Here is a 24,104-nt window from a genome sequence, read left to right as displayed (position 1 = left end):
ACAGGGACAACAGCAGTAGGTAGAGCGAAGCAGGACAAAGACTTTGAGACTCTGAAGCTTACATGTTGTGGGAAGAGAAGTCAGATCTAGTTTTGCTAATAAAATGAACACAGGCAGGATGAGGGAGGATGGGTCTGAGCTGAAATGAGAAAAAACAAGGTTGAATGTAAAGCCAAATGTGTAAAGAGTACGGAGTGGTCTTAAAGAGAAGCAAGAGGGAACAGAATAAACTGAGGTTAGTGGAAGAGGAATGAAAGTGGAAACCAAATGTACTGGAAGGGAGTTGAAGTTGGTGAATGAGAAAAATGGGAATAAGTGTGGAGAAATAACAGTGATGGGATTGTGTTGCTTTGTGAGCAGACACTTTTGGAGCTGAGGAAGTGAAATAACTTTATTTGGAAATTATGCAATGTGAGAATAATGAAAATCAAATGCATTAGTAAAACTTGGCAATTCGTTCTTGACTGATCAACTAAAACAGGAAAACAAGTAAAATGGAGGCAAGGGGCAGGAATCTAGATTTCAGAGCTAGGATTGTAGGATATGGTGATGAATTAATAAATGAACTTTTGCATAAAATTTGACAGTATATGTTCTTCTTCAAAGCACACAGAAGAACTTGGGAAATAAGTGCTGATGCTTATTGAAATTCATAAAAATTTCACCTATTTAGGAAAAATCAGTAGGAACATACCATCATTCCCCAAAAGCAGAACCTTGCTAAATGATTTGTAGACTAAGTCAGTACTGTTAATATCAGAAACTTTCTTAGTTTACCTAAAAGTGTTAAGTCCTGCTGACTGCTAAGGATGTCAAGTTTGATGGTAGTTTCTGATCATTTTGCTTCTTATTCTTTTCCTTATTTTCCTTTAAGTGCACGCAGAAGCTATATTAATGAAACAATATTAAGGCTATGGAAAATGTCGCATAATGGTTAGGATGGTGATTTGCCATCCTGAGGGGGAGGATGTTGATTCTGAGCTCTGAGTACTTGCAGAAGAACAATTAAGTCACTTGAACTTTGCACTGCTGGTCTGTATTTATTGCTTTCACTTTGAGATTACAATCAGTGGCATCTGCATGCAGTGTTTAAGTTACTTATTATATACTTCGAAAAACATACACAAAAAATATTGCTTTTCCATTTCTAGTTTTCAGGTTTATGGAATCAGTGCTCTTAAGATAGTGAACTGTGCTAAGAGCTATGCTTCTAACTTCTTGTTGAATTAGGATATTTTGCAGCTTCACCACAATAACGTGAACAGTTTAAAATGTTAGATGAGCTTATGTTACCTTGAACAATACATGAAGCTGATAACCTCTTCATGATATACTCTAAAATGTACAGCAAAGAAGGCTACAAGCCTATTAATTTTTCAGGAGAGAGGAGAACTGCATAAAAAGTGTGTTTAATGAACTGATTTCATTCTTTTTTTTTTCCTGAATGAGATAGGGACGTTATGGGAAAATAAGACTGTGATCATATTAAAGGCTTTGTCATAGTCCTTGAATCCACAGATCATCTGAACGATCAAAACTTAAAGTTTACTGACACATTTGGTACGTGATTTCGTGGATCTTAATATATTTTGCCTTAGAAGAATAGATTGTGTAAACATTCATTTCTTTTGTATGCTCCTAGTTATATGCTCAACATATCAAAGAAATTGTAGCAATCTTTTGTCATCACTTGTGATAGCAGTAGTTACACTGACTTTTTCATGTTAGCCTTTTTTATTCTCAATATCAGTTTTCGAAGGTTAATTTAAACAGGCAAACATACTGCTAACAGGTAAATGACTTGTATGTTGCAATGAATTGCTTTTATTTAATGCTCTTTAGCTGCATTTGTCTTATGTTTTTCTGTTTTTACATGCTTAGCACGCCCAGTTTAGGGAGTCTAGGAGTCTGTTTGAAATATTCCACAGTCGTCCCGAGGTATGGTATAGTTCTCTCTAGTTTAGACTCTAACTATGAATTTTCCTGCTGGCACACAAATGCTCCTAGGTTTCGTCATGACCTTTTTCCCCCTCTCATCATTAAGTTTTCATTTTTGTTTTGTACGCTGAAAATATAATTTCTGGGTTTTACCAAGCTATTTAATCATTTTTTCTTCTTTGAGAAGAGCATTGAGAACAGTTTTTTATCAGTTCTGTTATCCAACAGGTTCCTGAAAACTCCAATTCTTTCCTTGATTAAAGATGGTTGTCTCACTATATGCCATGCCAGATTTCAGTTTAAAAGAAGTTACAAGTCTTTGAGGGCTGGGGGTTGGTATAAACAAACAAGCAGCCTTCTCTTCCATAAATAGCTATGGAGAGCACTGTAGTTCTGGAGGAGCAAGTAGATTTGACTTATTTAGCTGTGTACCTTTTGATGTTCTTTAGCTTATAGATTTAGCTTATAGAAAATCCTCTGTGTGATATGTCATTCATCTTGATAATATATTTTGCTGTTTAACCATTTTCCTGGTCATAGGAATATTAAATTTTTATACAAATTTCAGCATTCCAGCAATCAAAATAAATTTATCTATGATCCGTAATCAGACTATTTTGTCAAAAATAATGAAAGATATTGAAAAAAAGAATTTTTTAGTGATTTGTGTGCATATATGTGTGCATGTGTGTATATGTATAGCACTGGGATATCAGTGACATTCACATTAAGAATATAAACATAAGCATAAAGTTATTCTTATTGAGTAAAATATTAGTATCTAATAGAAGTATTATTATGAAACTATTGAGTTTCTAATCATCACTTGAGAGGACAGTTATTTTGCGTTGTCCCTTTTTATTTCCAAAAATTGCCACCTTTTGGTTCCAAGCAACTATACTCTGAAGAAAGTGATAGCTTTGACGCTAAGTATAATGAGAGCACTGGTTTATGAAGGTAATGTATTTGTTGATGCTTGAGCAGTGGCCAGTTAATGTATTTGGTCTCTGGGACCAATGATGAAACCAAGTACTATGTGATTAGAAATGTGCTGAATATGGTTTAAAGGTAGGAAACTATTTCATTTCATTGAAGATTTCGATAACTTTAATAGGCTGGTTCTTGAAGACAGTAAATAGAACATAGTTCACTATAATTCCCTTTTGGCGTAGAGTACGATGAATAAGTTGCTCATACTTAGTGCAAGTGCCTGTTTTCATTTCCCTAGGCCATATACTGATGCATGTTTCTTCCATATACAAACCTTAGTAATGTGTGTATAGATGAATATGTTAAACTTTTTACTGTAAGCAAGATCATTTTGTGAAGGTTAAGACTGAGTTGGTGAACTGATTTGTAAAAGCCAGTGTGAGGTACAGCAGCTAGCAAATAATTTAAGGAGAAAAAAATGGGGTTTTACGGACTTTATGAAATTAAAATTGAAAACTTTTGTTGTTAAAACTTGGAAAAAAGCTTCTGAGGCATGTGTATTTTAAATATAAGCACTTCAAATGTAACCTTTTGTTTAATGTATTTTCAGTCTTTCTCTTTCCTTCCCTTCCCCTCATCAGTCTTGCAGCTGAAGCAAAGTCATGCTAAATAAACTAATGCTTTCATGGCTGCTTAAGGTGACCACTTATGGACGTTTGAAATTACCTAGAGCTGAGTTATTCTCTCTTCAGATTGCTATTCAACTCTTCGTGATTTAATTGGAATTGTCCTTGTGAACAGTAGTGTGTTCATAATTTTTTGAGATACAAAGACCTGATAAATGAACTGAAATGGAAAATTGCAACTGGAACTTCATGACCACGTTATAAAGTTTAATAGTAGCTGCCTGGAGTTGGTACAATTTGTTCTAGCAAACTTAACTGGAATCTCTACACCATGGTAGATTTTTTTGCACTGTTCACAAAAGTGAATATGACAATTGCTTGACAGATCATTGTGATTTTAAATTATCTTTTAGTTATGAATAGATGTATGTATAAAAATACATGTAAGTAACCACTGATACAGTGAGTGAATAATATGTTAAAATCATAGTACAAGAACAAGAAGTACGTTATTTCATTAGTAATTGTTTGCTCTGGGTAAAACAGCTAAATCTCACTTTATTTTTCATTATTTTTAATATGATATTTCTTACTTCAATTCTAAGCCATTATGATCAGTTGTTGAAAAAGTACAGGAAAAGTAAATAGATGTTACTCATGTTTCTGCCTAGACTGCATTGCTACTGTTACTGACAGCCATTATTTAATTTAGTACCCTGCTTTGTTTTGCTGTTGTTCATTTAAGATAATGTTTAGCTGTTTTCTACAGTTTTCTTTGGACTCTTTAAAAATCTGTCACAATGGGCACAGCCCATGCAGCTGTACATGAATTGATTGTCCAAGTCCTGTTGAAAATATTGAGAAATATTGAGAAACAGACCCATACTTTCAGTGTGTTGAGATTTAGTATTTTGAAATGACCAGATAAATTTCTGCACTGTTTTGACTGACATCCATTTATTTTTGTTTAACTTAGGTATTGTGTTTTCTGAGTTTAGATATTTAAAACAATTTTAATGTGCTCACGCCCTCTAGTGTCTCTACAGGTTTTGTTTCCTTTACATTTTTTTTTACAGTGGTTTGTAGGATAATCTATAAATTGATTAGTGCTTGCTTTTGCATCTGTCATGGTTTTATGTTTTTTGGTTTTCAGTATTCCACATCAAAACATCATGTAGTGTACTGGGAATTAAAGCGTTAATGCTGAACTCATTCCTGGCCAGCCTGGGGATGGGGCAGTGGCTTGTGTCTGAGGTGCTGCCTACCTGGGAACACATAAGTGAGAAAGACCACCAGGTGTTGTTGCAAGCACTGGGAATCGAGCATTAACACTTTAATTCCCAGTACACTACATGATGTTTTGATGCGGAATACTGAAAACCAAAAAACATAAAACCATGACAGCATCAGCGTCTTTAAGATAGTAACCTTATTCTAAATCCTTTTTCTTCAACTCAAAGCATTAAAAGATCTTTCTGTTAGAGAAAAAAATAAAACATAAACTTTTGGAAAAAATTATTAGTAACAATTTGGCTGCATATTAAAATAAATATAATGAGAGGATTTTTTATTGGTTTACATTGCCAAAGTAGTCACTGGAAATAATTTATAGTTAAGATGAATAGACAATATCTTCTACAGAAACTGTTCAGTTTCATCCATGCTCTGTCAACATAAGTAACATAAGCCTTGTTTACAGATATTTTTCTTTCAAGTTCCTTGATGTGGACATGTTACGGAAATGTCAGTTATTTTCTAGATATAGAAACATGATTAATACTGTAATCCTACAGTTAGTTATTCTAAAATAAACTTTTCACTAAATTATCACTAACCTGTAAATCCAGGAAGAAGAGTATCCACCACGGGATGATTTCAGTGATGCAGATCAGCTTAGAGTGGGCAATGATGGCATCTTCATGTTGGCATTTTTCAGTAAGTTATCTTGTATCCCAGACCTACAGAGGTATCTCTTAATTGTACCTTATTTCTATGGAATATAAAAAGTAACTGTGATAAAACTGCGTTAATGTACTGTATTTATTTTTTTTTACCTGTATGCAGATATAAGTACATCCTGTTTCAGATGTAGCCAGTGTTATGCTTTTTTCCTGTGACACCTTTTGCATATTAGGGTACAAAAATAATCATTGTTCTGAGATATAGCAAGATATATATACACTATGTATATACTTATAGTATAACTTGGGTAGTTCTGTTGTTTTCTAGTTGGACAACCACCTCTAAAGGCGGAATTGCAGAGACCTGGCAACCAACTTTTAGGTAGAAGAAACTTGAGAAAGAGTGTGCTGTATAAAAGTTGCCTGTATTAGTAGAGTAAATTAAGTAGCTGTTTATGGCCTCGTGGAACACATGCAGCTACAGTTAATTTCAGATTGAACTACCTGCTAGAGCATAAATATGTAGAGTTTTCAGATAGTTTCTGCTTACAGCCAGAACTACTTGACCAGTTATTCAGGCACTGTCTCTGTATGCTTTGCATTCTTTGCCTTGTACTTTACCTACTGTGTTGAGCAAACTTAGATTTAGCCACTGGAAGTTATTTGTAGAAGAAAGTTGCTTCAGTTTCACTAATTACATAATTATTTCTAATTTTAAAGCTATTTCCCCATTCTGAAATGAATGAGTTTTTGGCAACCTGTGTAAAAGTTTGGGGCGGGGGATGCAGCCATTTTTCTTAGCAGTCATCAGGATGAAAGCTGATTATTCATTTAAAATCCTCTTCATGCCTTTCAACCTAAATTTCATTTTAGTTCATTTCCCTTTTATGTCTATCTTAGTTACCTATATCATGACTGGAGATGCAGGTTATAGAATTTCAAAATTTGTTCATGCTCATATATGATGCACAGCTTGGGGATTGTGTCTTGGAAGGAGAATAATTGGTCTATCTCACATAGCAAATACACAAATATTTGTTTGGTGACAAAGTGACTTTTCTATCCTAATCTGTTTCTGTTATTGGACCATAAAAAGTGTCCAATTTTGAGGGGTGAAGGGATTTCTTCAGTTTCTTTTTCCCTTTCTTCACCTGCCCTGTGTTCTGTAATTATTTGTATTTATCCTGTTTAGGTTCTGTATTGTATGAACTTGTTCTTGCTTTCAAGTCCTGGTTCAGGCCTTCATTAGTACTGCACTTGGAAGTCAAGTGGTTGAATTGGTGACTCCAAAATGTTTTAAGCTTTTATATCATTAGTGAAAGCACATCAGTTTGCACCTAGGAGCGTGGTAGTTAAAATCACGCTGTGCAGAAGCTGCGCTAAAAGCAAATAATTTTGACTATTATATGTAGCATTTACATATGAGAATTTATGTAGTTTATTTGGTATTTATGCTCATTATGTGAGGAGTTAACAACTCACTGTATATATAGATCTGTAATACTCATTTTCAGTGTGGTTTTTGTTTTTTTTGTGGGAGTGCGGAATTGAAGATTAGATGGAAAAAGGAGCTAAACAACTTAGGGGAAATAGATCTTAAACAATGTGTGGGATGTATTCCTGCCTCTTGTCTTACGGACCATAAATATGATGTATGTAAATGTCATGGTTGTATGATTTTTGGTTGTCAATATTCCACAGTAAACTCAGGGGAGCAGGAGTTAAAATAAAATTTCCAGAACAGCTCTATTGTTTTTTCTATGTGGGTTATGTTTAATTCCCGAAAGCAGAGGTGGCAGATCAGTGAGAACCTGGAAATAAGTTTCCTCATGGAGTTAAAATTCAGGAAAACAGTATCAGGAACTATCTTATAGTGAGAAGGTCACAGAAAGAACAACTTATTCTTGATGTGCTCACTCAGATTCTTTCTGTGACTGTTACATACAGCACTTGTAGGAAGATCTTGGGAGATGGTTGCTTTAATTTTAAGTGTAAAACAGAAATTAGCTTTTGTCACTTCATTGTATTCAATGAAGCATAATCAAATACATGTTTTTTGGTTTTTTTACTGTTCCTCCCTGATGATTGACATTTACTAGTGATGTGTAGCTGCCATCTAGTGGTAGTTGCAGAACCTGCAAAAATGTCTTGAGGCCATCTAGTGGTCAGATATTTCTTCTGTGGGAGCTTGGTATGTAAAAGTTACAAACCTTTAAGTTGAAAAGTACTGTTGTTTGGCATAACGGAAGAAAAGGAGACAATATAGTCTAAAGAATAACTCTCTTACATCAACATGTTGCTTTGTTTTCAAAACAAAGGTTTTGTGTATTTCTATTTAGCACTTGTTTCAGAAACTTAAAGGAAAAATTTGGAAACCAACCTATTTTATCTCAAAGGGATGAAATAATATGTTTTAAGAAACTTTTGGAGCTTTTGATTATGCTAGTGAGCACAGAATGTGCTCTCTAGTGATCAGAGCTGGATTTCTATCAGTTTCTAGTGTCATAGAATGGCTTAGGTTGGAGGGGATCTTAAAGATCATCTAGATCCAACCTCCCTTCCATGGGCAGAGTTGCCATCCACTAGATCAAGCTGCCCAGGATCCAATCCAGCCTGGCCCTTGAACATCTCCAAAGATCTATCCACAACTTTTCTGGGCAACCTGTTCCAACACCTTACCACCCTCTGAGTAAAATAAATCTTCCTAATATCAAACTTAAATCTCCCCTGTTTTAATTTAAAGCCATTCCTTGTCTTATGATTATCAGAATGCGTAGAAAGTCAGTCTCCCTAGTGCTTGTAAGTAAGTACTGGGAGGTTATGATGAGGTCTTGCTGGAGCCTTCTGTTCTCCAAGCTGAACAAGCCCAACTCCCTCAACCTTCGTTCATGGGAGAGACACTCCAGCCCTTTACTAATCTTTATGGCTCCCTGCTGGACCCACTTCAACATCTCCGCACTCCTCTACTGGGGGCCCCAGGCTTGAACACAATACTCCAGATGGAGACTCACAAGGTCAGAGTAGAGAAGGACAATCACCTCCCTCTTCTGATTCTGGTTGTCCCTCTCGATGCACTGCGGATATTGTTGGCCTTCTGAGCTGCAAGAACACACTGCTGGTTCCTGTTCATTTTTTTTGTCCATCAGAGCCTTCCAAGGCCTTCTCCACAGATGTCCTTGAGCCCTAGAAAAAAAAAAAAAAAAGAATTCGAGCCCACAGATGAGTTGATAAAGAAAGGAAAGAAAAGAAAGATGTTGGATCAAACAGCTGAATTTCAAGTTCTTATCTTGATGAGATGTGATTTGTTTTTGAATCATTTCCAGGCAATTTAAACATATCTACAACTCAACATCAGAGAAGTCTCAATATAGAGAAATTTAAATTTTGTTCCAGGTGCTATGTTGGAACAATTAATACCCATTCCTTTATAAGCTAATGTTCAGTTTTTAAAGCTAGTAAATGCTTCAGTCAATAAACTGCACACAAGCTATGAAATCTACCTGGGGAAGTTGCAAGCAGGCATGAATTGAAAGGTATTGTAAAGTCTTGGTTGGCTTAGCCAACCAAAAAAAGACCACAACAAATTCATTGGACAGACAACTCAGGGAATAAAGGAAATAATTGTGTATGGCTGCATTTTGTTTATGTAGTTGCCATTATAATCTCATTACAGACTTGAGCTGTGGGTTAAATTTGGACCCAGCATATATCTTCAGACCAGTTTTATGTTTAGTATCATGGAAAATACGTTAGTAAACTTAAGATGAGTAATTAATATGAAGCTGTGGAAAGCTAAGTTAAAAAGATTAGTGAGTGGAGTGAAAGAATGTGAGGCAGAAACAGATATATTCTACTATGCTTGTTGCTATTGTTGGATTTTCTAATGTAATAAGATTAGAAATGGAAAAACTATGTTTTATGCATTGACTGTAAATTGTGGGAATAGAATGTGTCAATATTGGCATTGGTCCTGTAACGTGTTAATTAGTGACAGAGACAGTGGGATCAGGGCACCCTCATCACATATGCAGATAATGTTAAGCTGAGTGGTACAGTTGATAGAACATAAGAGATGCCATCCAAAGAGACCTGGACAAACTTGAGAAGTGGGCCAACATGAACCTAATGAAGATCAACAAGGCCAAGTGCAAGATGTTGCACTTGGATTGGAATAATCCCGGGTGTATACGTACTGGAAGAAGAATTCAGTGAGAGCTGACCTGTGGAGAAAAACTTGGGGAGGGGGGATGGGAGGAGCTGATGAATGAATAGCCTGGACATGAAGCAGCAGTGTGCTCTTGCAGCTCTGAAGGCCAACAGAAAACACCAAAACTTTAACCTATCACACTTTTTGAAAAGCAGCTTCTTACCTGTTGCTCAGTATGAGTTCTGTTGTCATGAAATAACTCTACTGGCTGATTTTTTTAAAAAATGTAATTTGAAATACATTTGTATATGCTTACTCTCCTTGTTGTCACTTCAAGAGTGTATTAAAAATAAAAACCTTTAACAGTCCTTCTTGTTGTGTGTTGTTAGAGTAGTAAAAAGAGAGACTGAAGTCATGGCTTCAGTGCAGCCAGCGAAAGTTTAAATATCTTAAATTTATTAAAGAGAAGAGAACAGTAGCTGAGAGGATAAAATATGAATATGATCTTTGGAATGGAAAACAGTTCTTGTTGCATAATGCAGAGGGTTGAATTTGTTGCAGCAAGAAGTTTGCAGTTTAGTGATTTCTGAGCTGTAGACAGAGATGGTTTGTTTTGTCAGTCTCCTACTTTGAAATAAATAAAAACATATAGAAGGCAAATCTCACTACTTTGTTCACACATCCTAATAAAACTAAACTTGCATAATTTACAGCTTTTAGACAGTCTATGCTTTTTCTTTCCCACTTTTCTTGTCTGATGCTAACTTGATGGAACAGCACACTGAGCAAAGGGAAGGGAATAAAGTTTGAGCAATACTGGAAAGCATTGATGCCTTGTCTTTCAGGAGTTGTGCAAATAACTCAGTGTTAAATATCTTCCTGATACTCAGTGACTGAGGATTCTATTTTGAATTTTTTTGCTTAGGATAAGTTGAAAAGAAAATAAAATTGTGTTTAAAATTTTGATTATTAGAACTTAATTCCCTTAGTATACTTGGGTAAATTATTTTTTTTTACAATATATACAAGATGTAGGTGCTATAAATCCTTACTTTTATATATAACCATTAAAAGTGGTAAGTATTGTAAGTCCATTATATGCTTGTCTGTCGTCTTTCTCCTTACTGGCTTGCCTGTCAAGGCCACACTCAGTCACAATCAGTAGCTAGCTTGAGTAATGAGAAGAAGGGAAAGAGCAGTAACTAGTTACCACAGAATCACAGAATGGCCAAGGTTGGAAGGGACCTCAAGGATCATGAGTCTTCAACCCCCCTGCCACAGGCAGGGCCACCAACCTCCACTTTTAATACTAGACCAGGCTGCCCAGGGCCCCATCCAATCTGGCCTTCAACACTTCCAGGGACGGGGCAGCCTGTTCCAGCACCTCACCACTCTCTGTAAAGAACTTCCCCCTGATGTCCAACCTAAATCTTCCCTCCTTTAACTTAAAACCTTTCCCCTTGTCCTGCTGTTATCTACCCTTTCAAAGAGTTGATTCCCCTCCTGTTTGTAGGCTCCCTTTAGGTACTGAAGGGCTGCAATGAGGTCCCCTTGCAGCCTTCTTTTCTCCAGGCTGAACAAGCCCAGCTCCCTCAGCCTGTAGTTATGGGTGGGGCAGGAACAGACACTCTGAAAAACTAACTTCTGCAAATGTTACTCTTGAAAGTATGATGAATTTGAAAAGCATGCTTAAAAATGGGTATTCCTGCTTCCGGAGCAATGTGTCCAAGCTTTCTCAAATGTAAATGCTGTCTGTTTTGGAAAGTTATGTGTCAGAATTGCTAATATTGTTCTGCAATTGATATGTAATAACATACTATTTGTTTATTTCTTTTCTACATATACTGGGTTGGATCAGTGTTTATTTAGAGTTTAGAGGGCTTTTTATTAGTAATTAACGTAAAAGTAAACTTTCTCATCATCAGTAGAGGCAAGGTGTTCTCTCACTTGTACAAAATGACTGTGATGATGTGAAGTCTTTCAAAATTTCTCTTGAAACTTCAGTTCTTTAAGTGAATGGAACTTCAGTGTTACAAACTATTCAATTTCTGCATTTGTGGAAAAATCATCACGACTTGATGAGGAATTGTAACGAGGTTTTAAATTGCAAAGAAATAAATAAGAAAACTTTTGAAAGGGTTACCTAGAAACAGTTTTTCTGTTCCTAAAGTTTTACTGTGTGTTCAAATTTTTACTGCAAAGACAGACATTTCCTGTATGATGTAATGCTCTGCCCCCAAGTATTGGGTCTTAGTCCATTCAGAATTTGTGTGCAGGGATTCTCTCCTTTGTCTTATATCCATTCCTCCCTACCTCTTTGATGTCTTCTGGGTTTACTGTGGGCTTAATTTCCCTTATGTACATTGTCTGGTCCTTTCTCGGAGTTGTCATCTTCCTTTAGTACTCTCAGCTGTTCTGATCTATGGCCTTTTCTTTAGTTCCCTCACTCCCAAGGCTAGTGTATACTGCCTAATTGGGGATTACCCCACTTTGACCCAATGCACGCAAACTGAAGTCTGTACATATGATATTGTTGCTTGTCAACTGGATAAGCAGTAAGACATGAAACATTTAATTGTGTTACTACTGAGAGCTGTATCAAATTAACAGAAGTAGCAATGGTACTCAGGCTCAATGTTGTTTTTGTTGCTTCATTTTTTTAAGTTGCTATGTAAAGGATCCTTGGATATAGATCTAGAAGAGAAGACGGTAACCAGTGAAACACCAGCTTTTCAACTTATCTTCATATACTGTGTTTGCAGAGCAAGATCAGATGCTTCTACTCTATTCAAACTGAATAAAGCTGAATATGCAACCTTGGTGCGCACACATGTGCATGAAACTGAATTATAAAATTGTAGCAAGTTTATTTTCTGTTTGAATCCAAATACTGTATGCTCAAGTCCTTTATTTGCATTCAACCTTTTGTCTACTGTTGTCTACTCAGATTTCTGTAGCAAAGTATTACTTTCTTTCATGTTGGAATGTTCTCTTGTTTAAAGTATTAGGTCAGAGCCTGTTTACCATTTACTTTATTATTAAGTGACTACACTATTGAGAATGTCTGCGTTCAAAGTAATCTGGCAGCTTGAATTACCAAAAGAGAACTGCAGACTCTGTAAGCATGTCCCTTTTTAGTTAATAAGTGAAAACAATGTGGTCTGTTTACTTAACTATACAGATTAACGTAAGCTACTGTTTCTTTTATTTTATAGTGGCATTTATTTTCAACTGGATTGGATTTTGTTTATCCTTCTGTATAACCAATACCATAGCTGGAAGGTATGGTGCAATCTGTGGATTTGGTCTCTCTCTGATCAAATGGATTCTCATTGTACGGGTATGTTTTTTTATTCTGCTTGTAGAACCAACCCATAATAATTTATCTAAGCATACACAGTATTGGCATTATAAACAAGTATATTAATTTCCAGCACTCAGTGCCTAGAACTTTTTCTAACTTGCACTTTAGTAGGGAGTTTACTTGCTATACGCTTGTATGTACTTAGTAACTATGAAGCTTAATCTATTTTTATCTGATTTACCATTTTTGTGGCACTTCCTTTAAAATAAATGTAGATTCTTTGCACAAATATTTAAAGGCATCCATAAGTGGAGCAAATATAAAAATATCATTTTTATTATTCAGAAAGTTTCCTAAAAGAAAAACTTGTAAGTGGTGGCTCAGTATATCAAAAGGACAAAAAAACAAACAACAAACAAACAAACAAACAAAAACAAAAAAACCCACCCTGTTTTCTTATATCTTACAGGGGAAAAGAAGACCAGGTACATACATACAGTGTTGAGTCAAAATCAAGTGTGATGTTAGTTATGTTTTTACCAACTTAAATACTCTCAGAAAGTTATGCTAACTAAACAGAGACAATTTCTTTAAGAGAATACTAGATGAGACAATAATTCTGAACTTGAATTGCACATGTCTCTGGCACAACATTAAAATCTCATCCTGCCTAGTGAAGGAGAAGATCTTGGATTATTAGTAGTCTTTTATGTGCTGCCAACTCTGATTTTTTTTTTTCTCCTGTACATGCTACTAATATAACTTCATTTACTCTTTGCACAATAGTGCAAGGATTGTAGTGAGGAGAGATTACATGGGGCCTTGGGTGGCACATATCCTGCATCCTTCTTACATCTGAAAGGTATTTTCTTTTCTTCCCCAAAACAGGGGAATGCTACCAGACTAGGTGGGATTCTGGTATATTTAAGTGGATTCAGGCTTGGAATGGAATTTGTCTTAATAGACAAGACGTGATTTTTTTTAGCTATGTAGGTATTGTGGCCCTTTTTAACTTTAGTTCAGGCATACAAAACAGAAGGCAGGACTTGATTGTTGTATGTTTTATTATTCTTGTCTACTTGAAAATATGCTCGTAACACTAAAATCAACATATGCTAAACTTCTTTAAATAATTACTAAGTTGTAGCCTGTATTTCAAATCTTTTGTTTAATCTGTTACTAATTTGGAAACACTAGATCTGATCAGTTCCAAGGCCTCAAGGCTACTTTTTCATAGTGGAGGTTATCTTCTTGTGCTGTATCCCTTTCTAGAGAAAATAACAGAACCAAATAGGATATATGCTGACAATTCTGTTTTAATGGTGATGCACATGTGTTCATGTGCACAAAAATATTCTATTCCATTATTTCAATCTCCTCAAATGGTTTGTGCTGCACTTCTTCATTCAGTAGTAAGAAAAAAAATTGCCTAAGTAGTCTGATTTTACACTTCTAACTTTAAAGAAATATATTGAAAACAAATAGAATTGGTTTTGTTGTTCAGTAAGTTCTGCAACAATGATTTCTTTTGCTTGAAAAACAGCAAGAGTAATGCATATAGGCCAGTACTTGATTGATCAGTGATTTTAAGATATTTTTCCAAGTAAATAAAAATGTAAGTTTTGTTTCTTTTTTTAAAGATATGTGCTTAGAGAAACAGGTGAAGTTGGATTAATAATGCTGTGGTCTTTCTGGGAATTGAGTATTCATTTGATATTTTAATGAACTTATGAAAAGCATCATGCTTACTGCTGAATAATAAAAACTGTAGTATTTATATAGGGGTAAATTATATACTGGTTCTTTTAATTCAATTTAGCAATTCTATTTCTAGATATTTTTTTAAATTATTATTATCATTAGAAAATAATACAGTATTAAGCCTTTAAAGATTTGAGAGGAGGAGGCTATATTTAGAAGAAAACATTTCAATTTCAGTGCAGTTACTTGTGGGAAACAAAAAAACAACAGCTATATCTACAGTTCTTTCAGCATCTGTCATTTTTATCTGTTTGAAGAGGTTTTCCGATAGTACTTTTTTTTTGTGTGTGTGTAGAGTAAGTGATGCCTGAGTTGCATGATTTCTTGGTTGATAACTATTGAAGTGCCCTAGAAGTGAAAATGTGGTCTACTGTGACAGGATACAATAAATGTACTGAATGAAGGAATGGAGGTGTATGAGAAATATACAAAGTTACTAAAAAGGTTTTTTAGTTCCTTCAGGCAACTTTTCACACATCTCCTTGTTCTGTTTCTTATGTATGCTTTGGAGACATTTGATTAGCCTTTTTTTTTATCAGTGAAGCATGCAGTCTGGAGTCTGGTAAAGGCAAAGATACCTGTCTCCAACATCATCACACTCTGCCCTCCAGCTGCCTCCCACATCACAGAGGACAAAACTGTCTACCATGGTCACTAACAGGAACAGTTGAAATGCCTCTTCAAGGTTCATTTAGTTGTGTTCAGCTCACTGCTGGGAACTGAATGCTAGTTTGAAAATGAAAAGACTTTAATGAGTTGGAGGTCTTTATGGGGCTGGTATTCTTGGCAGCGATTAACAGTAGGGGGTATACAGAAGGTCAAAAGCTCTTCTTTTGAGGGGTCAGCAGAACATCCCCATCTGATAAGATTAAACTAATGTGGCTTTTGGTGTTAATATCTGAAGCAGCAGGCTGCTGTAATGTGTTTGGGATGGCAGGAAAAAAAATTGTCAGTGGTGATTCATCCTAATAGAAAATGTCAGATGATTCTAGCAAGTATTACTTGCCAGGACGTATGTATATATGCTACACAAACACACACACACACAAACACACACACACAATGTCTCTTTAAAGATTTAAAATAACTTTACCAGTAACATGTTGACTTTGACAGCTTTTCTTGTATATTAAACTACTGCACTGCACAAATACTGGTTTTGCATTTTAGGAAAATACATTATTTTAACTTGAACTTTTTTCTCGGCTCCCAGTATTTGCCTGAAGCATTAAATGTGTCTTAGTCATTTGTCTTACTAAACCTTGTGTATAAATTGCAGTTTTCAGATTACTTTACTGGATATTTCAATGGACAGTACTGGCTTTGGTGGATATTTCTGGTACTTGGTAAGTGGCAAAGGAAAATATTTGTTTTGTTGAAATGTGTCATGTCCTTGTGAGTAGCATTCTATAATGTGCTCATCTGTATACTTTTTATTTTGCTGTTGATAGTTTTGTATGCTGTTAGTATTTCTGTAATATTCACTAGGTTACTACCATGTTATATTACTGTGTGAACTGCAGACTATTCAATTAACATTCATGTGAAAACTCTGTTCTACATGTGTAATTGCGTACGTACCTGAGACTTGTAACTTGTGCTTTTTAATTTGATCATGCTGATGGAAGGGTGCAGAATTGCATAATGTTTCTAGGTTTTATGCAGAGAACATAGTGAAAGTGAGTGATACCAAGTACTTATATATGATTTGTATGTCAAGCCTTAACATTTTAAGAAATATGACTGACCTTGGGAAGGTGGAGTCAGGTACCTTGCACAGAGGTTATAAAGTGTCCTTTTCTAGTCCTTTGAAATGCATACTGCATCAGTAGTTACTCAGTCAGACAAGAGAATGGTTTCATGCTTTCTGATCACAGTGCTTCCATGACATCAGCTTTTTCTGAAGTCTGTCTGCTTGTTCTCAAAGCTTCAGACAGAAGACCAGAACTTGATGAGTATACTTTTAATGATGATATACCAAACCTCAAGCATTTTTACCCCTTTTCCTACTGTGGATTTTGTGATTTGAATGTGAAATTTGGAGTAATTTGCTTTTACAGGATGAGTGCTACTATCCATTTTATTTTCTAGCTCTGGAAGCATAGTATGTGCGGTTCAGTAGATGGCACTCTTCCCTTTGATTCAAACAGCACATCTTAGTAAAATGTTAAGTAATTTTTTTTTTGAGAGTGAGAGATCTGATTGCTTTTGATTTATTTATCACACAGAAGAAAAGCCTAAAACAATAAGTTATTTTTTCTGTATTTTATGTATCTTCCTCTTAATTAAGTTTGAGGATATTCACTAGGCTTCTTCGTAGCTTCCTCTACTGTTGTGCTTTTTATACCTCTTTGTTACTAGAGGCATACAGAAACTGCAGATGTAACACTCCACAACACCAATGCCTTGAATACTTTCATATTCTGTTTGAGATGATTGTGTTTAAGTAGCAAGTGAAACAATTATTTCCATGCTCAAATATCTCCAGGTAAACTTCTAATTAAAGCAAACCTTTGTGGAGCCTTATTTTCAGCCTGAGCTTTATTCACCTTTTATTCCAGGGCACTGTGATCCATGAAGTTTATATCCAGCATTAGCATTCCTTTGTCTTACAAATGTTTTATATGACATAAGCCAACAGTGTTTTTAAACTGATAAGATGGCTTAAACTGAAATTGCTAGAATACTATACATGGATTTACTCCTATATACCTTCTTAGTAGCAAATGAAGGAGTATTATCAAATTATGGAGATTCTGCCAGCTAGGTCTATATATCATGGTTTCAGGTAACTTTCCAATCAGAATGTGGTAAGTAGTATATCCTGTTTCTCTTTAAAATTGAGTAAATAGAATTTCACTCTTCTGTTGGTTTTTTTTTTTTTTTACATACTTAAGCCCACATTTTGCTGTCTTTTTCTTCTGGTGTTCACCCATCTGTTCATGCTCCCCTCACTTCTTCTAAAGTCTGGAAAAATCTTGGAAAAATGAAATGGTCTATTTCCAAAGACTTATCATGCACTGCAAACAAACTGGGGAGAGACAGTTTTCATATTTAAATTTAAATGTTAGCCAAGGTTTCTTTCTAAGGAACACAATGGAAACTGCATTGTGTTGTTTTAATATAAATATAAAATATCAGTTGAACATGGACTTGTTTTCCAGCTTGTAATGTAGGAGATATGCTTTCAGACACCTTAAAATCTTCCTTAACCACCTTTTGCTGTTTTAGCTGATTTTGAGCTGAATATGGGACTATCTCTAGTAACGTCTGTGTAGCAACTTTTGTAATAGACTGATTTTTTATCTAGATCTTACTGCTCTATTTTCCATCCAGAATTCACCTTAATCATAGAAATGACCTTAAGTCAAGGTTCCAGAAGTCAGTATATTATTCTCTAGGGTTGTTTTCTTTTCTTTCTTTTTTTTTTTAATTGGTCTGTGTATGTCTTAAGGAAGTTGAATTTGAAGATGCAAAAGAGAAGTAAAATAAAAATTGGGAAAAAAAAAACAACACACTTTTACAATAGAAATGAGCATAGGAAACAATATGGAAAGGAAAATGGAACAAAAGGAAAATGGACCAAAGAGCTCTACATCTCTGTAGATGTTCACTGTACAATAGTGCTTTTCTGGGTGTGTCTGAATTTAAAAAAAAAATTAAATACATTTTGTCAATTCCACAATTTAAATTAAATTGTTACACACAATGGGTAGCTTTGAATTGACTGCTGTTCATATTCCTCTTTGGCAAGTGCATTTTTCTAGGTTTCTAGAAGGTTTAATCTTGAGCCATAATCTCCTGGAATTTATTATTGTCTTGTTGTGAGAACAATTTGTACTGTGTTCTCTTTATTTTGACTCCTTAAATACATACAAAGTAAGTTTTGTACTTCAGATACTCTTCTAACACAGTAGTAAGCTCTTTAAAAAGTTTTATCTGAATATCATGTGGAATACGTATTCTCTTTTTAGTGCTTTTCGTGTAGTCTCTTAGCAGATGATACATTAACTCAGAATGAGCGTAAAATAATTGAAAAACATTACATAATGATATATTCTTATATAATACAAAGTAAAAGTTGAAGGCTTGATTGTTAAATTTGTAAATGATGCATAAAGGCCTCTGTTTTTTGTATAACATGAATTTTTAAGAATAATCTTAAGTGGGATATTTCAGGTCGATATACTTCATTTTGTTCATTTTCTACATCTTCAGGACTCCTCCTGTTCTTTCGAGGCTTTGTCAATTATCTTAAAGTCAGAAACATGTCTGAAAGCATGGCAGCTGCTCACAGAACAAGATTCTTTTTCTTGTATTAAAGGTAAGCAGTTTATAGGTTGAGATGAGATTTGTCTCCCAGACAATCTGAATGAAATATTTGCATTTAAAAACAATCAACCTCCAGTCACACAGCAAGAACATCTTGCTGTTGCATGATCTTTGAACATCTGTCGTGAATATTGCCTCTATTCTACATGTACTTAGGAATATCTTAAGTCTCTTGAAATCATTAAATTTGAAAATAAACAGTGTATACTCATTGCTACCCTCAGTCCTCCCTGGAACCAATATTCAATAACAAAAACAAAAACGGAATAGAACTAGTAGTTTATCATATGCTAGATGTAGTATTTGCTGCCCATCAAGATACTGTCCTTTGTGTAGGAAAACTGGCTTTAGTTGTCAACCTTATGTTAGCAAGCTAGGAAGCACTAAGCTGCCTGCATAATAAATCTGATTGACATGAGTCTGAACATGCAAACAATAGGTAAGTGTTACTTCTCTTTATATGACTGGCTTAAGACAGTCACATACAAGGATGATTATTGTGTATACAACAATGTGTTCTATATATCCTTCAGGTAGCTGACTAATCATTCTGGCACATATCCACTATTAATGCTTTCTATCCATTAGGTGGACCTATTGGACTTCATTATGTAAATTAAACACAAATAGAGATTTCTGCTTTAACTTTTTACCTGAACTGCATGATGAGATAAATCTAAATCCAGAAATAAGTAAAGGCATCTCCTTTACTCTGCAGTTTACTTGAGGCAAAGCACTGCGTTTAAGCATTTTAACCATGTAGCAGCTCTTGATGTGATAAAGCAGACTAACTTTTTTTGAGATTGGCCACAGTATTACTATGGAGTAAACAGCAACACATTTTTTTGAAATCTGAAGGGGGGGAAAAAAAAAGGAATTACCTGGAAAAGATTATTCCTTTTATGCAAAACAGTGATATATGGTTAACAACACTAATAAATAATTGTGCCATGTGATACAGTTCTTGATCATGAAATGAACTTCTTAACATCTCTGTGATGTTTTTTTACTCTGATATTTTGTGAAACTGTGGTAAGTTAAAATTTACTAAAATAGGGTATATCATTATTTATCGATCTGAAGTGGCATCTGTATGGCAGAATTACTTTTTTTTACAAGAGTAGCATGTTTCTCACTTTCTTAAGTTTTCAGAATATTGAAATTCGTACAAATGAGACTGTGAAAACCTGTACCTATTAGCTTTCATTATATGAAGTGTAAAAATACTGTTTTAAAAGTTATCACTAGGATTAAATGGTATTTGAAAGCTACCTTGAAGAGAATAAGAGTGTAGGATAATGTGGTCTGTGATTCTTTGTTATCCGTATCTAAAATTCTGCATTTGGACAAAAGACTGATACCTTACTCTGTATTGAGTGATGTTAATGTGTTGTCCTGTTTGACTTTGGTGGCTTCCTTTAGCTGTAAGCATTTTCAACCACTGGGATGTATGAGTTGATAAGGGGTTTGGAATTTCCTTAGAGAACTGGACTCCTACTTGCTATTTGTTTAAGTGTCGTAAGTATTGAAACAAGAAGTTCAAATTAATTACTATCACACTTCAAACAGCCTTATTCTTCTGTAGACAGGTAACTTTGTGTATAATGGCTATTAGTTTTAATTAAGAAATTATGTAACCTTTGATAAAAAACAGCTTTGTAACTTTAATAAAAAACATTGCTTTGATAGAATAGTAAGTTATCAATAATTTGTACCATCCAGACATGAGTGGAGGGAAGGCTGTTCTTTGCTGCTTCTGCATTTCATGTCATTTAGCAGTGTTGCTTATGCGTAATCTCTCCAATGAACTGAAGTACAATTCTTTCTTTATCTCCAGACTGCATCAAACAGACATTCCTTTCTTGTACCAGTGTGAAATTTCCAGATGATCCCTAAGCCTGCAAGTTAATAGGATAGAAGACTACTAAAAACAGAAGACAAATTAGTGAAGATACAGCTTCAAAATTGAATGACAGGATGGCTTATACTCAAGTGCCAGTTGTAGTCATTCTAATAAATATTTATAATTGCTGCCTTTTGTTTCAGCACATTTGCATATGTGCTTACTAAAAAAACAATAGTGCTGAAGTAAGAACAAACCATCTATTAGTATAGGTTAGGTACAGTCAGACTTGGTTAATCTGTGCTTGTTTTACCTGACACGTGTAAGTGGTAACTTGTTTCACAAAATGTACGTACCACTGACTTGTTGATCTGAAGTTTGAGTAAAATGAAATGCATTAAATGATTTAGATTAACCAGTTCAGACAATTTTTTCTATAATTTAGATTCATCTAATGATTATGTAGAACAATTTTACTGTTTACTAAAACTCAGAATTTCCTTGGTGTCACAAACTTGCATTCATCAATATTTTATCAAATTCACACCAGTATACTGGTTTACTTAGGGATGATACCCCACGTTGAGTCCCCTGTAAATAATTCTGCTTAGATTACTATTTAAATTGCTTCTTAGGAACTGTGTCAAAATATATTTTGTAACAGTATATTCTCCAAATTGTTTAATCTTCATAAGAGCAATATGCAGTTTTTTTTGTTAATTTGACTATTTGGGTATAATTACTATTAGATGTAATTTTTGAGGAAAAGGCACTGAATTGGTTATTATCACAGCTTTCCTCACATGGATTTTAGCAGGAAAGAGCTTGAGTCTGAAAGCCCTTATTCTTATGTATGTAAGAATGATCCCATTACTTAATGGAGCTCATGTTAGCAGGGATGGATAGCCTTGCACCTGTAGCCTGGATTATGCCGTTGGGTCCTTGTGTGTGCACCTTTGTTCCTGAAACAGTGTATTGCAAATGTATTCCCTGATTTATAACACTGACTCTGTTTAAAAAGTCTTGAGTTTGATATAAACTCAACATCTATTTAGGATATGCTCACGAAAAAGAGGAAAAAAATTCTCTGTCATTTCGTAAGAATAAACGAAATGCAAGATAACTTTGGAAATAATCTATGAAGGAAAAGAAATCTTACTTTTAAAGCTCTGAAATTGGAAAAAGTGTGTTGCACTTCTCTCAGTATTCATTTAAGTTATACCATTACTTTGCTATTAAATATCATCTCTTTGGGGGTTACTCTATGTGTTAATGCACATTTGATTTCCTTTAGTGTTTATCATTTATACTTCTACCTAAGAAGGAGAATACATCTCTCAGTCCTTTGTACAACTGGAATCTCAGTTGCAAAATACATTGGTTGTTGGTTGCACCTTTGGGGAAAAAAATTACAAATACTTTCCTCCAGTTTTTATATTAGAATTCTGCCTTTTTATTACTAACATTAAAAATGAGGTTTATGTTTTGAGTTAGTGCTGTATTCAATTTTGTATCTGTAATGAATGTTTAAAATATGCATATGTAAACTGGTTACATTATTAGTTTTCTTAATCTTTCAGAGATATACTGAAAGTGATTAAAACCTTAGTGGCACCTTCACTTCCCAGCTTTTTATGGAAAGTAAAATTAAGTAGAAGTTCCTTCTAAACTTAGCTGTTGGTTTCTCTGTTCTTTTGCATCCATTGTCCTTATGAAATAAGAAACAGATAATAAAACAGTGCTTTGTTTTGCTAATTAAGACTTAGGCTTGTTTTTTTTTTTATTTCATATTGGAAACCACACACTCCATTATTTGTGGAATTACAAGCAAGTTAGTTGACAAAAGAGATCATCTCTTTTACTCTTTTATCGTCTCTTTTACTTTTCTCATGTTTTATGGCAATGTACTGTAACAGCATTTCTTTGCAATGAGTTAATGCAACTGTGCAAAGCATGCAATATTGATTTCTTTTTGTGTGTTTACCACTGTTAACTAGTACAATTTTCCATCTGTGTCAATTTCCTTCAATTAAATAGCAGTCGTCTGACAGATTTATTTTGGTTTGCTCCAATGCATTCTACAGAAGGTTTCCTACAGATTCTTGTTGCTTTTCATGTGTGTGTGGTGTTGTTGTTGTTTTTTTTACTGCATTAGCTCAGAAAAGTTCTCTTTCAGACAAATGTTACGTAGGGTTATCTAATCCTCTGTAGTTGATGCAGCAGTTTGGTAGCCTGAAATCTCATCAGCAGGAGGAAGGGAATTGGAACACAATTTTCAAAGACTCTGCAATCTATTCCAGATGTTTCAAATACTGCATATTTTCCTTGCTGTTTCCTGTGAGCTTGGTTAGGAACAGCTGGCTCTGTGGTTTAGAGACACCTGGCTAGCTTTGCTTTGTGTCTAAGTTGGTTTTGAAAAAAAAAAAAAAATCACCAACTCAACAGTGAAGTTGACTGTAAACAGATTTTGTATGAATGTAAATAAGGCTTTGAAAGTTTGGGGCAAAAACAGTTGGAGGGAGTGGAGAAGAGAAAATTTCATTTTATTCAACTATCTGAATGTAATGTGTTTAGTTTTTATCATCTACTTTTATTGATGTGGACACCACAGGGAAATAGCTATCATGAATGTTATTCAAGTAGCTTGCAGCTCACGCTTGGGAAATGATCCATCACTAATGCTTCCAAAGCAGATGACTCTGAAATTATAGTTTTGGGGAGGGAGGGTGAAGGTTGCCTTTAAGCTTTCACTTTGCTGTCTCAGCTCCAGTGTATCCTGCAAGGAATATATTTTGACCTTTTTCAATGCCCTGCTGTTTCTGAGTTTGCTTCCATCTCTTTGAATGATGGCAACAGGTGAGGAAAAGAGATTTTATTAACATACTGTAGCATCAGAAAGCTTTTAATTTCTTTTCTTTAAACTCATTTTTGAGAATGTTCTTCACTAAATACTCTGCATCAGTCCTTCTTGTGTGTTTTCTTTCTTTGTTCACTTGAACAAAATATTCAACTTGTGAAGTTACCATTGCTTTTTGGACTTCTGAAAAGTGACTAACATCTGGTATGAAAATAGCTATCTCTCAGTAAGGAAAATATTTCTAATCATCCTAAAACTGGATTAACATGTACACATGCTATCCAGTTCGATGTATGTTGCTTTTTTTTTCCATTATCCCAAGACCCTTGGGTTTCCTCTTTTCCAAGGATACTTTTACTATCTGCATCTTCTCCAATTTGTATGTGGTTGCAGTTTGTATCTTCACTCTTAAATTTTCTTGTGGTGAAAGAAAAACTGTGTGAAGGTGCCCTCAGTGTAACGCAG

General features: G+C 34.8%; 1 protein-coding gene across 3 annotated transcripts in view; it reads left to right on the top strand.

Moving 5' to 3' along the window:
* NDFIP2 (Nedd4 family interacting protein 2) overlaps positions 1–22,541 on the top strand; it is a 52,894-nt gene extending 30,353 nt beyond the window's left edge. For 2 of the 3 annotated variants that reach the window (XM_031610798.2, XM_031610873.2), the window contains 6 exons: positions 1,882–1,938; positions 5,342–5,429; positions 12,758–12,882; positions 15,887–15,953; positions 18,826–18,931; positions 20,777–22,541. In XM_031610798.2, coding sequence (XP_031466658.2) covers positions 1,882–1,938; positions 5,342–5,429; positions 12,758–12,882; positions 15,887–15,953; positions 18,826–18,929 — 441 coding nt within the window. In that variant the 3' untranslated portion in view covers positions 18,930–18,931; positions 20,777–22,541. The remainder of the gene's footprint in view (positions 1–1,881; positions 1,939–5,341; positions 5,430–12,757; positions 12,883–15,886; positions 15,954–18,825; positions 18,932–20,776) is intronic. The other variant, XM_031610719.2, reaches the window with a different exon arrangement.
* Positions 22,542–24,104: the final 1,563 nt, after the last annotated feature.

Source organism: Phasianus colchicus, chromosome 1, assembly GCF_987193195.1.
Source record: "Phasianus colchicus chromosome 1, bPhaCol1.hap1.1, whole genome shotgun sequence".
Classification (NCBI taxonomy): Eukaryota; Metazoa; Chordata; class Aves; order Galliformes; family Phasianidae; genus Phasianus; species Phasianus colchicus.
This window is presented reverse-complemented; position numbering and strand designations above follow the sequence as displayed.